The sequence below is a fragment of the Rhinatrema bivittatum genome, chromosome 6 (genome assembly GCF_901001135.1).
Source record: "Rhinatrema bivittatum chromosome 6, aRhiBiv1.1, whole genome shotgun sequence".
NCBI classification, from domain to species: Eukaryota; Metazoa; Chordata; class Amphibia; order Gymnophiona; family Rhinatrematidae; genus Rhinatrema; species Rhinatrema bivittatum.
The window spans coordinates 260,034,392-260,046,544 of record NC_042620.1 but is presented as its reverse complement, the minus strand read 5'-3'; the positions used below and the strand labels follow the sequence as shown (position 1 = coordinate 260,046,544).

General features: G+C 43.2%; 1 protein-coding gene across 1 annotated transcript in view; it reads left to right on the top strand.

The window, feature by feature from the left end:
• Positions 1–12,153, top strand: part of SEZ6L2 (seizure related 6 homolog like 2) — a 246,662-nt gene that overhangs the window by 174,894 nt on the left and 59,615 nt on the right. Inside the window, exon 14 of the mRNA XM_029606956.1 lies at positions 1,632–1,823. Coding sequence (XP_029462816.1) covers positions 1,632–1,823 — 192 coding nt within the window. The remainder of the gene's footprint in view (positions 1–1,631; positions 1,824–12,153) is intronic.

Here is a 12,153-nt window from a genome sequence, read left to right as displayed (position 1 = left end):
AGGAGCACGGAGGTAATGGTCGCGGCCAGAATCGTAACAGTCATCCACCCCTCTGATTCTTCAGCCAGCCCTCCCCCCAGTTTACCCTGGCTTCACACCCAGGCAGTTTTTGGTTCTAACGAGTTTTATTCTGACTTAGACCTGAACAAGAGCAGAAGTAAATATGCGCAGGTAACAGCTGACAAGTGCTGCGTTCGCCAGTTTTAAAATCGGGATTTACGCGTGTAAATGTTGGCCCCGTCCAGGAACACCCCTGAAAACTTATGCAAGCAGCTTTTTTCAGTTTTTTATTTTACAAACAATGCAAAGAAATACGGAATTGTGACATTGAAAGTTTACTTTATGAGCACACTGTTTTTTGCAATAAACGTATATCTGAAACAATCTGAATAAGTGTCATTTGTAATCCACACAAATCTGCTGACTTTTTAGGGGGTCGAATGCTTTTGCAGACCACTGATTTATTCCTCCATACGAGGTGTAAGTCTGCAGAAATCGTTTTTTAAGCCTAACACGACAGGGAGTGCAGGCTGAAGAACCAGAGGGATCTGGATGACCTCGAGATGAACCGGGCAAAAGTAGTGGACTAATTGGTAAAACTGTGAATGTCCTTCGTGCAAGCATGCTTTAAAATCCGCTTTCCTGTGCACATTAAAGCCGACAAAGTACTAAGGCAGATGCGCAAAGTATGTTTGATCGAGTAAAGGCTTAAAATTAGGAGCACACATACACATAATAGGCTTCTTTTAAATCATACGTGCACAACTGCACATATGATCTAAAATTGCAGCGTATGTCCGTTCACTTGCCCATATGCACGTGTATGGGCACCTGCATGTTCATTTTAAAGTTAATGACTTAGACTTGAAAATTTTGAACAATGCGTGTACTTTTATCCATATTGAGGGGAAGCCAATCCATGTATGTAAATTGCTATTTACCCATTTAAATGGCTCTGAAACTTTTTGTTGTGTTCTAAATGTAATTCAGTAAAATATAATGTAATAAAGAATATAATATAATATGTATTTAACTCATAAAGTACTGGGGATAATTTTATTGGGATTTCAGGTGATTCTCTGCAACCCTTCCTGGCCTAGTTTTATATCTGCCCACTGGGGGCATTGCAGGGTAGGATGTTAAAATGTCACATCATCGCATCTGTTGGAAAATGGAAGATGGTTTGAAAGGATTTTGTGAGCCTGTGACTGTCTATGGGAGTGTGTTACTGAATCTGTCTGGTCTGTTTTTAACTTTATACTCACTGCCACTGGTGCTAGCAAGTACCACATTTAAGACTAATCGGAGAAAATTCTTTTTCACTCAACGCACAATAAAGCTCTGGAAATTGTTGACAGAGGATGTGGTTAGTGTAGCTGGGTTTAAAAAAGGATCGGATAAGTTCTTGGAGGAGAAGACCATTAACTGCTATTAATCAATTTTACTTAGGGAATAGCCACTGCTATTAATTGCATCAGTAGCATGGGATCTTCTTGGTGTTTGGGTAATTGTCAGGTTCTTGTGGCCGGGTTTGGCCTCTGTTGGAGGCAGGATGCTGGGCTTGATGGACCCTTGGTCTGACCCAGCATGGCAATTTCTTATGTTCTTATGTTCTTATGGTGTGTCCACAGTGAAATACGAACCCTGCATGAACCCTGGGGTGCCACAGAATGGGTACCAGACGCTGTACAAACATCACTACCAGGCTGATGAGTCCCTGCGCTTCTTCTGCTATGAGGGCTTTGAGTTAATCGGGGAGGTGACCATCACGTGCGTCCCTGGGCACCCCTCGGAGTGGAACAGCCAGCCACCCCTCTGCAAAGGTGAGGACCCTCTGCCCATGCACTCATTCAACCTCCTCTTCTGCACAGATAAGATTTATATTCTGCTTATCAAGCACTTCAAAGCAGATAGCATGCATGTACTTCCATGTTCCCAGAGGGTTCATAATCATACGTTTTTTTGTAAATGAGGCAATGGAAAGTGAAGTCACTTGCCCCAGGTTGCAAGGAGCAGCAGTGGGATTTGAACCCTAGTTTGAGCCTGCTGCTCTAACCACTAGGATTCTCCTCCACTCTTCAGTCCTTTCCTTACCCCCTCTGCACTGTGAGACTGCCTAATTTGCTCCCTCAGATCCTCTTAAAAAGGTGAGTCCCTTTCTTTCACTCATTCACTGAGGCCTTCCTTCTGCTATAAATGTAGGACTCTATTGCTTACTAGCTGATACTCCCAAAAATGAAAGCCCTTTACTCACTCATTCCCCCAATCCCTGCCTCTGCAAGATGCAAACTCCTTCCCTCACTTGCTTAAGGTTGAATGTCATATTTGGGATAGGGAAAGAATTCTTTTCACCGTTGTAGAATTAGCTTTTTGCTTTCCTCTGGACTGCCATTTAGGTAGAAATGCTAGGCAGTCAGAAGAAGATTGGACTCGAAGTCTGGGGGAGGCAAGATGGCTGCCGCCGAGTAGGTCCTCTGAAGTCGCTCGAGGAGAGGCTCTTACTTGTTTATCTTTTTCCTCTGAAATAATGCCCCATACTAAAAGAAAGGGAAGACTAAGAGGTGTGAATGATAACTCACCCTCTGTTGACTCTTCTCATCCTCGAATCGATGGATTTTTCACGGGAGCAACAGCTTCGATGCCAGAGAGTTTGGTCACTGGGGGAGCGACGTGAGAGCGAGCGTCGTCCGCCTTGACCTGTGACACCACGTTGAGCCCCGGAGAGCCGAGAAGGCCCGCTCATCCAGGAAACAACGGTGCATCTTCTAGTGCCTTGGAAGTGGCAAGGACTCCGACAACGGTGTTTCAGAGTGAAGTGGGAGCCACTGTCCAAGAGGAGAGCCCAGGAGAGACACGAGAGATGGAAGGAGCGAGATGCTTATACCCGGAAGAGCTTTGGGTGAGGTAATCCCGGATCTCTCCTTGAAAGAACAGCAGGAGCTAAGAATGTCACCACGACAAGGTACTGTGCAGAGTGAGAGCGATAGTAAGGAAGCGGGAGAAAGTCACCTAAGAGCCCTGACTGCAGGCTTAGAAATAATAACGCCAGAAAATGTAACCTTAGAAGACATATGGATTGCTCTGAAGTCGATACAGCAATCTATCAAAACACTATTGCAAGTAATTTTGGATACAAGGAATCAAACTGTAATAAATAATAACCTTATTTCAACTTACAGCAAGCAAGTAGAAGATATAGTTGCGATGGAGAAGGTACAGAGAAGGGCGACCAAAATGATAAAGGGAATGGAACAGCTCCCCTATGAGGAAAGACTAAAGAGGTTAGGACTTTTCAGTTTGGAGAAGAGATGGCTGAGGGGGGATATGAGAGGTCTAGAACGGGGAGATGTGAATCGGTTATTTACTCTTTCAGATAATAGAAAGACTAGGGGGCACTCCATGAAGTTAGCATGTGGCACATTTAAAACTAATCGGAGAAAGTTCTTTTTCACTCAACGCACAATTATATAGAAACATACAGAAACATAGAAATGACGGCAGAAGAAGACCAAATGGCCCATCCAGTTTGCCCAGCAAGCTTTCATACTTATTTTTCTCATACTTATCTGTTTCTCTCACTGCTGAGGGCAGGGCCCTTATTGGTAACTTTTTGGTTCTAATTTCCTTCCACCCCCACCATTGATGTAGAGAGCAGTGTTGGAGCTGCATCAAAGTGAAGTATCAAACCTAATTGGTTAGGGGTAGTAACCGCCATAATACGCAAGCTGCTCCCATGCTTATTTGTTTGCCCAGCCTGTGCAATTTAGCCCTTGTTGGTTGTTTGAATATAAATCCTCTTTTCTTCATTCCCCCTGCCACTGAAGCAGAGAGCTGCTTGGATATACATTGAAAGTGAAGTATCAGGCTAATTTGGTTTGGGGTAGTAACCGCCACAACAAGCAAGCTACTCCCACGCTTATTTGTGAATGCAGATCCTTTTTCCCTCATTTCCTCTTGCCGTTGAAACATAGAGCAATGTTGGAGTCGTATTAACCGTGTGTATGTTTATTGAATAAGGGTAGTAGCCATCATTCACGCAAGCCACCCCCATGCCACTTCTCTTCATTTCATTTCATTCACATTCTCAAGACTTTATGGATCCACAGTGTTTATCTCACGCCCTTTTTTAAATCCTTCACAGTTTTGGTCCTCACCACTTCCTCCGGAAGCGTGTTCCAAGCATCCACAACCTTCTCCATGAAGAAATACTTCCTGACATTGGTTCTGAGTCTTCCTCCTGGAGTTTTAAATCATGACCCCTGGTTTTGCTGATTTTTTTCCAACGGAAAATGTTTGTCGTTGACTTTGGATCATTAAAACCTTTCAAGTATCTGAAAGTCTGTATCATATTACCCCTGTTCTTCCTTTCCTCCAGGGTATACATATTTAGATTCTTCAATCTCTCCTCATAAGTCATTCAATAAAGACCCTCCACCTTTTTGGTCGCCCTTCTCTGGACCGCCTCCATCCTGTCTCTGTCCCTTCTAAGGTACGGTCTCCAGAACTGAACACAGTACTCCAGGTGAGGCCTCACCAAGGACCTGGACAAGGGGATAATCACTTCCCTTTTCTTACTTGTTATTCCTCTGTCTATGCAGCCCAGCAATCTTCTGGCTTTACCTATTGCCTTGCCACATTGTTTTGCTGACTTTAGATTGTTAGACACTATCACCCCAAGGTCGGTCTCCTGCTTCATGCACATCAGCCCTTCACTCCCCCCCCCCCCCCCACATCGAATACAGTTCTTTCGGATTTCCACACCCCATATGCATTTCTTGGCATTGAATCTCAGCTGCCATATCTTCAACAGTCTTCCAGCTTCCTTAAATCCCGTCTCATTCTCTCCACTCCTTCCCGCGTGTCCACTCTGTTGCAGATCTTAGTATTATCCACAAATAGACAAACCTTACCTTCTATCTAGTCCACGATGTTGCTCACGAAGATATTGAACAAGACTGGTTCCAACACCGACCCTTGCGGCACTCCGCTCATCACCGCTCTCTCTTCTGAGTAAGTTCCATTTACCATCACACATTGTCTTCTGTTCCTCAACCAGTTTGCTATCCATGCCACTACCTTGGCACTCACTCCCAAGCTTCTCATTTTATTCACATGCCTCCTGTGTGGGACTGTATCAAAAGCTTTGCTAAAATCCAAGTAGATGGCATCAAGCGCTCTTCCTTGATTCAATTCCTTGATCCAATTCCCAATCAAAAAGGTCTATCAGATTCGTCTGACAAGATCTTCCCTTGGTGAAACCATGCTGCCTCTGGTCCAGCAAATTAAACTCTGGAATTTGTTGCCAGAAGATGTGGTTAGTGCAGTTAGTGTAGCTGTGTTTTAAAAAGGATTGGATAAGTTCTTGGAGGAGAAGTCCATTACCTGCTATTAATTAAGTTGACTTGGAAAATAGCCACTGCTATTACTAGCAACAGTAACCTGGAATAGAATTAGGTTTTGGGTACTTGCCAGGTTTTTATGTCCTGGATTGGCCACTGTTGGAAACAGGATGCTGGGCTTGATGGACCCTTGGTCTGACCCATTATGGCATGTTCTTATGGATAAAAGAATTACCTTTACTGAAAATATCCAACAGAAATTGATAGTTTCGGAGAAGATTATGAGTAAAAGATTAGAAGGGGTGGAAAATGCGCGTAGAGCTCACAATTTGAGAGTGCTTAATTTTCCTGTGCTGAGATTAATACCCCTCCCCCCCAGAACTTTTTAAATTGTATATGCAGCAGATTCTAAAAATTCCAGAGACTGCTATTCCAGTAATCGTTAAAGCCTATTACTTGCAACAGCGTACCCAAGTTGAAGAACGGGAACCAGCAGGAATCCAAACTTTGAATTTGGACATAACTAATCTACTTGAAACATCTTTGTAGACAGAAATAACTCAAAGAAAACCTCTACTGATCTCCTTTGCATTTCTCTCTGAGCGCAATCATGTGTTGAGAAGTTTTCTTAGAAATAGGCAGACACTTTTGTTTGGTCGACTAATTTGGATCTATCCTGACATTATAAAAGTAACTCAAACTCAATGTAAATATTTTCTTATGATGCGCCTGGAGGTACTTCATCTAGGAGCTAGCTTTATATTAAAATACCCATGCAAGTGTTTTGTAAGGTACCTAAATGCCCAGTATATATTTCAGGAGCGTGAACAACTCGGAGCCTTTTTGATGACACGTCCCAAGAAGCTCCCATTACAGGCTCGGTTCAAGTAAATTGAGAAATGCTGTAGCACTACTCGATGTTATAGTCTTTTTCCTTCTATTAATTATTGCTTTATATGAGGCTCTTTTTCCGCCTCCTCATAATTCTTATATTTTTGATGTTGAGTATTATATTGATATTGTAGTATTTTATAATTACCTATGTTTTTTATTTACTTTTTGTACCAACATCTAATTTTCTGAACAAGAGTATTCTTGGGCAAGTTTCAAAAAATTTGAAAATAAAGAATTGAAAAAAGAAGAAGATTGGACTCAATGGACCAATTATGTAACAACACATCCCGCTTTGTAAACATGAGAACCTCTCTACGGAGAGACCCTTTCATTCATTCATCCCCTCTACAGCTACTATTAATTTGTTTAAATATGTATAGATCACTTTTTGAAATAAAGCCCAATCAAAACAGTAGAGGTGAGGAGTAGCCTAGTGGTTAAAGCAGTGGGCCATGAACCTGGAAAACCAGCGTTCAACTCCCACTGCCAGTCCTTGTGCCCTTGGGGAAGTCACTTCACCCTCAGGTACAAACAATTTATATTGTGAGCCCTCTGGGGCCAGGGAAATACCTACAGCAACCTACTTTGAAATACCTGAAAAGCAGAATATAAATAAATACATACAATAAATAGAATATGATCAACATAAAAATATCAGACAAATAAAAGCTTTTTTATATACATTCAACTAATAAATACAAAAATATTAAAAATTGCTAAAAAATAACATAAAATACAAGCAAAAGTCCTACAATCTGCAAATATATTTATTGACTACTGAATATCACATATGAGTCAGGCAACTGAATAGATAGCAGAATCAGAAATAGCCATCGGCACTCCATATTAAAATAAACAAATAAAAATACAAGATTAAGTTTGAGAAAAGAGCCAAGTTTTTACAATTTTTCCAAAGGTCTGAAGGATAAATAATCCATCTCCTATCTAATCTCCCTGGAGAATGAATTTCAAAGAGATGGTTCAATCACAGAGAAGGCTCGTTCCTTAGATCTGACATGCTGTAAGCCGCTTTGAGGTGTGGATTTAGGCAGCATATAAATCTTCTTAAATAAATAAGAGCCTCCTGACTTGATCGTAGTTCTCTCTTAGGCCTGGATTCGCTAACACCGTTGGGCTCTCTGAATCCCGTGGTAACAGGGGGGCGGGGGGTGAAGCAGGGAGGGGGGTTGGACCTGCACTAGCCAGCAGCGATCACACCGCAGCGGTGCGATCGCTGCCGGCATCGCACCAAATAACTACACCATAAAAGGTGTAGTTATTTGGCGTGAAAATGACAGCGAAAAGGATGCATACCTTTCGCTGTCTGAGAAGTCTTTGCAGTGTCGGCCCCGGTGCCGCCCGACTCCTCCTCTTCTGGGGCCAACTCCACTCCGAGCTAGCTATCGCACGCGTGCGATAACTTTAGAAAATAATCCCCTTAGTGAGATACTAGTTCAAATGGTCGTTCAGATAACCTGGGCTGTTTTTCCTAAAAGTAAGGAAAAGTATCTTAAAGATGATCCTAGATCTTATAGGTATCCAGTATCACTCACACAAAGGAGAAATCCTCTCCCTTAATGATTCTCCAAAAATCACACTAGCCGCCGTTTTCTGTTCTAACCGTAATGAACAGAGAAATCTTTTCAGAAGGCCTACATATAGGGTTATACATTAATCAAGATGAAATAATACATGACTGTTTTAAATGCTGCTAAATTTAAATAAGGGTGTAACTGTTGAATTAATCATAGCTTAGCGAGAGAGTGTCTCAAGTCTATGAATCCAACATTGCTTGTAAGTTTCTCGCTTCAGTTTTAGGCCTGTAGCGAGCTGCCATCAATAGAGGGTAATATGTTCCAGTCCGGTATAGAGGAGGGACCAACTGTAGGATGTCAGTCTTATGGCTGTTCGGTTTAAGTCTGTTGTTCTCTATCTGTCTAGATATGGCTGATAAATAATCAAGGAGTTGGTTATTTGAGCATTGTTTATTTCTGGAAGGCAGATATATCAGCAGTCAACTATATTTTAAATCAGTTATATTTAAAATGGTTTCCAGTGGCTGCCTATATATGTTGAACTTTACTGCTGATCATAAAGAGATCCTGGGAGAACCCCACAAGATAAAGGTCTAAGAAAAGAAAAGCACCATTCACCATACAGACACTTTGAGACCTACCGGAAGGGAAAAATGTTAGCTGTTTGATGCAAGGTTCTTTCCATACCCAGACTAATGAAGCTCTTTCAATTAAGATGGAAGTTAGAAGAAAGATCCAACAGGATTAGGAGAGCTGAACCATCACCATCTGTACAGTGATGTAAATCATCTGATAGAGAGTAGCTAATAATGCTGATCATGTGCTAAAGTCCTCCCTGAATCCCAATTGATGTGAGTCAAAACTTGTCATGGAGTCCAGAAAAACATGGAGCCCTTGGCTGAAAATGGGCAAGTCTGAGCCCGGTCTGTAGTTTCTACAGACGCTGGGATCCAGAGAGGGGAGTTTTTAAGCACCAGATTAACAACTGGTATCATCAAGCAAGCAGGCAGAATTCCTTTCCTACGTGAAACCTTAATATCACAAAGCCAGGTAAGGAGCCCGAATCGACCCGCTTCACTAACAAAGCAGGGAAAGAATCTGAAATAGACGATGTGGTCCAGGCTTTTAACAAGGGATGCATTGCTTCTTCTAAAGATAACAGCTGAAGGGTAACTATAGGATGTACACATATCGCTTCCTTTGTACCAGGTTCATTAATTAAACAGGCTTGAGCATCCAGAGACTGTGGGCTCGCTGCATGCTGAACATCAGGCTCATTGGTGAATATAGGAGCTATCCGGCCTCTTCGGAATTCGGTGGCCTCTTTGTATCCTGAACATTGGGTTCACTTGTGAAGGTATTATTTGCACCCAACCCCTAATGTAAATTAATAACTTTATCCTGAAAAAGGAGGCAAAAGTTTCAGAGTCTGCTAGGGATGTGAATCGTTTTAGGACGATTAAAATTATCGTCCGATAATTTTAATATCGTCTTAAACCGTTATGGAACACAATACAATAGAGATTCTAACGATTTATCGTTACAAATCGTTAGAATCGTGAGCCGGCACACTAAAACCCCCTAAAACCCACCCCCGACCCTTTAAATTAAATCCCCCACCCTCCCGAACCCCCCCCAAATGAGTTAAATAACCTGCGGGTCCAGCAGCGGTCCGGAACGGCAGCGGTCCGGAACGGGCTCCTGCTCCTGAATCTTGTTGTCTTCAGCTGGCGCCATTTTCCAAAATGGCGCCGAAAAATGGCGGCGGCCATAGACGAACACGATTGGACGGCAGGAGGTCCTTCCGGACCCCCGCTGGACTTTTGGCAAGTCTCGTGGGGGTCAGGAGGCCCCCCACAAGCTGGCCAAAAGTTCCTGGAGGTCCAGCGGGGGTCAGGGAGCGATTTCCCGCCGCGAATCGTTTTCGTACGGAAAATGGCGCCGGCAGGAGATCGACTGCAGGAGGTTGTTCAGCGAGGCGCCGGAACCCTCGCTGAACGACCTCCTGCAGTCGATCTCCTGCCGGCGCCATTTTCCGTACGAAAACGATTCGCGGCGGGAAATCGCTCCCTGACCCCCGCTGGACCTCCAGGAACTTTTGGCCAGCTTGTGGGGGGCCTCCTGACCCCCACGAGACTTGCCAAAAGTCCAGCGGGGGTCCGGAAGGACCTCCTGCCGTCCAATCGTGTTCGTCTATGGCCGCCGCCATTTTTCGGCGCCATTTTGGAAAATGGCGCCGGCTGAAGACAACAAGATTCAGGAGCAGGAGCCCGTTCCGGACCGCTGCCGTTCCGGACCGCTGCTGGACCCGCAGGTTATTTAACTCATTTGGGGGGGGTTCGGGAGGGTGGGGGATTTAATTTAAAGGGTCGGGGGTGGGTTTTAGGGGGTTTTAATGTGCCGGTTTTGCGATTTTTAGATTTTTAGATTTTTCACGATTTTTCACGATTTTTCACGATATTTTACCCCCCCAAACGGCAACAATACGATTCCCTCCCCCTCCCAGCCGAAATCGATCGTTAAGACGATCGAGGACACGATTCACATCCCTATGGAAGACCATAGGAATCCAACTAGGAACAGCAGATTTTAATTTATTATCCTGGACCGACCACAGTTCCTTATCTTGGAGTGTCTGAGTTTTCTGCCATTGATGTTCAAGCTGTTGAACTAACTTTTTCTCAACCCTGAATATACTTAAAGTCATGGGGTGAATTTTCAAAGCCATTTCTGTGCATAAAACAGGGGCTCAGTGTGCATTAAAGTGCATGCATAACCCAATTTCCTGCCCACTTTTACATGTGCTGGGGAGAGACAGAATCAGGGCAAAGTATGCAAAGTATACAAAAAGTATGCCCATAAGTTAACCCGCACAAGATATGATCTCAGTACAGCACACGTACCTTTGTGTGGGTAAGTCTATGTGCGTACCAGGGCATTTACCTGGGCATTTGTAAAGCAAACCTATATAAGGAATTTTGCTTTGAAATCATCCTCGTTGTTCCAAATACTCACCAACTAGTCCACTGAAACCTCCATAATGGTTGAGGCATGCTCTTGTAACATAGAGAAAAAGTGTCCTTTATCTATTTTATTTCCAGATTTTCTGTGTGACTAGATAATATACTCACTGGCCCATAAGAAACTCAAACCAATAGAAAATGTAATTAAATAGTGATATTACTATTACTACTTAATATTTTCATAGTGCTACTAGGTGTTTGGCGCTATACAGATATGCAAGAAAAACAGTTCCTGCTCCACAGAAGATGCAATCTAGTTGAGACACACAAACAAGACAAATATTTTTCTAGTAATCATTAAAATATTACAGTAAAACAGGTCTAACATGAGAGGTCAGGAAAAGTCAAGGTTTTGGATTTGAAAGCAATCTCAAAGAGGTGGGCTTTTAAGCAGGATTTTTAGCCAGTGTAGGCCCATGAAAAGGGGGGCTGATGTTTACTGTAATGCTGGAGGAAGAGAAGTAGTGCAGCTGAATTTTCGATAGTCTGCAATGGAGAAAGATAGTTCAACCTCAGGCTTGTTAATGTGGAGGTTGCGGTACTCCAAGCAGGAGATGACGAGATGGGTTCGAAAAGAAATACAACAAGTTGATTCTTGGCTATGCTAAGTTTAAGGTAGCAATAAGACAACCAGGCAGCTGTGTTAGATAAACAATCTAAGATCTTGAAAGTGGAGTCCAGGTGATAGTTCCATTCCAGAGAGATATATCTGGGAGTCATCAGGATACAGATGGCATTGAAAGCTGTGGGTGGTGTTGGATAGGGGTGGATAATGATCCACCAAACGATACACTGAAGGTATGATGGGAGAGAGAAGAGGAGAACCAAGATAGAACATAGTTTCAGAACCTAAGCAAGGACAGATCATCAAGGAGTAAACCACGATTGACTGTGTCAAAAGCAGCAGATAGGTAAAGGAGCATGAGGATTGAGTAGTTGCCTCTGGTCTTTGCCTTAAAGAAGTCACTAGAAACTTTGGCAAGGGCCATCTCAGTGGAATGGAGAAGATGGAAGCTAGATTAGAGCTGATCAAGAATGGCTTGAGGTTCCAGATTGACAAGGTGATGGAGGTAGACAGCACATTCAGATAATTTGGAGGTAAATGGCAAGAGACAGATACGACAAGTAGGGCTAGGTGAAGTTGTTTTAAGGAGAGATGTGATGACAGCATTTTTTTAAGACAGCAGGAACGGTTCCACCAGAAATTGGTAGATTGAGAGAGACTGAAGGGGAGAGACTGCTGGGGAGCTGGGTGGAAATGGGGTGAAAGGAGCATGCAGTGATTTTATAAAGGCAAATCCTCCTCCCTCACCCACCTATAAAGAAGAATTTCCCTCGCTCATGCCCCTCCTATAATAGTAA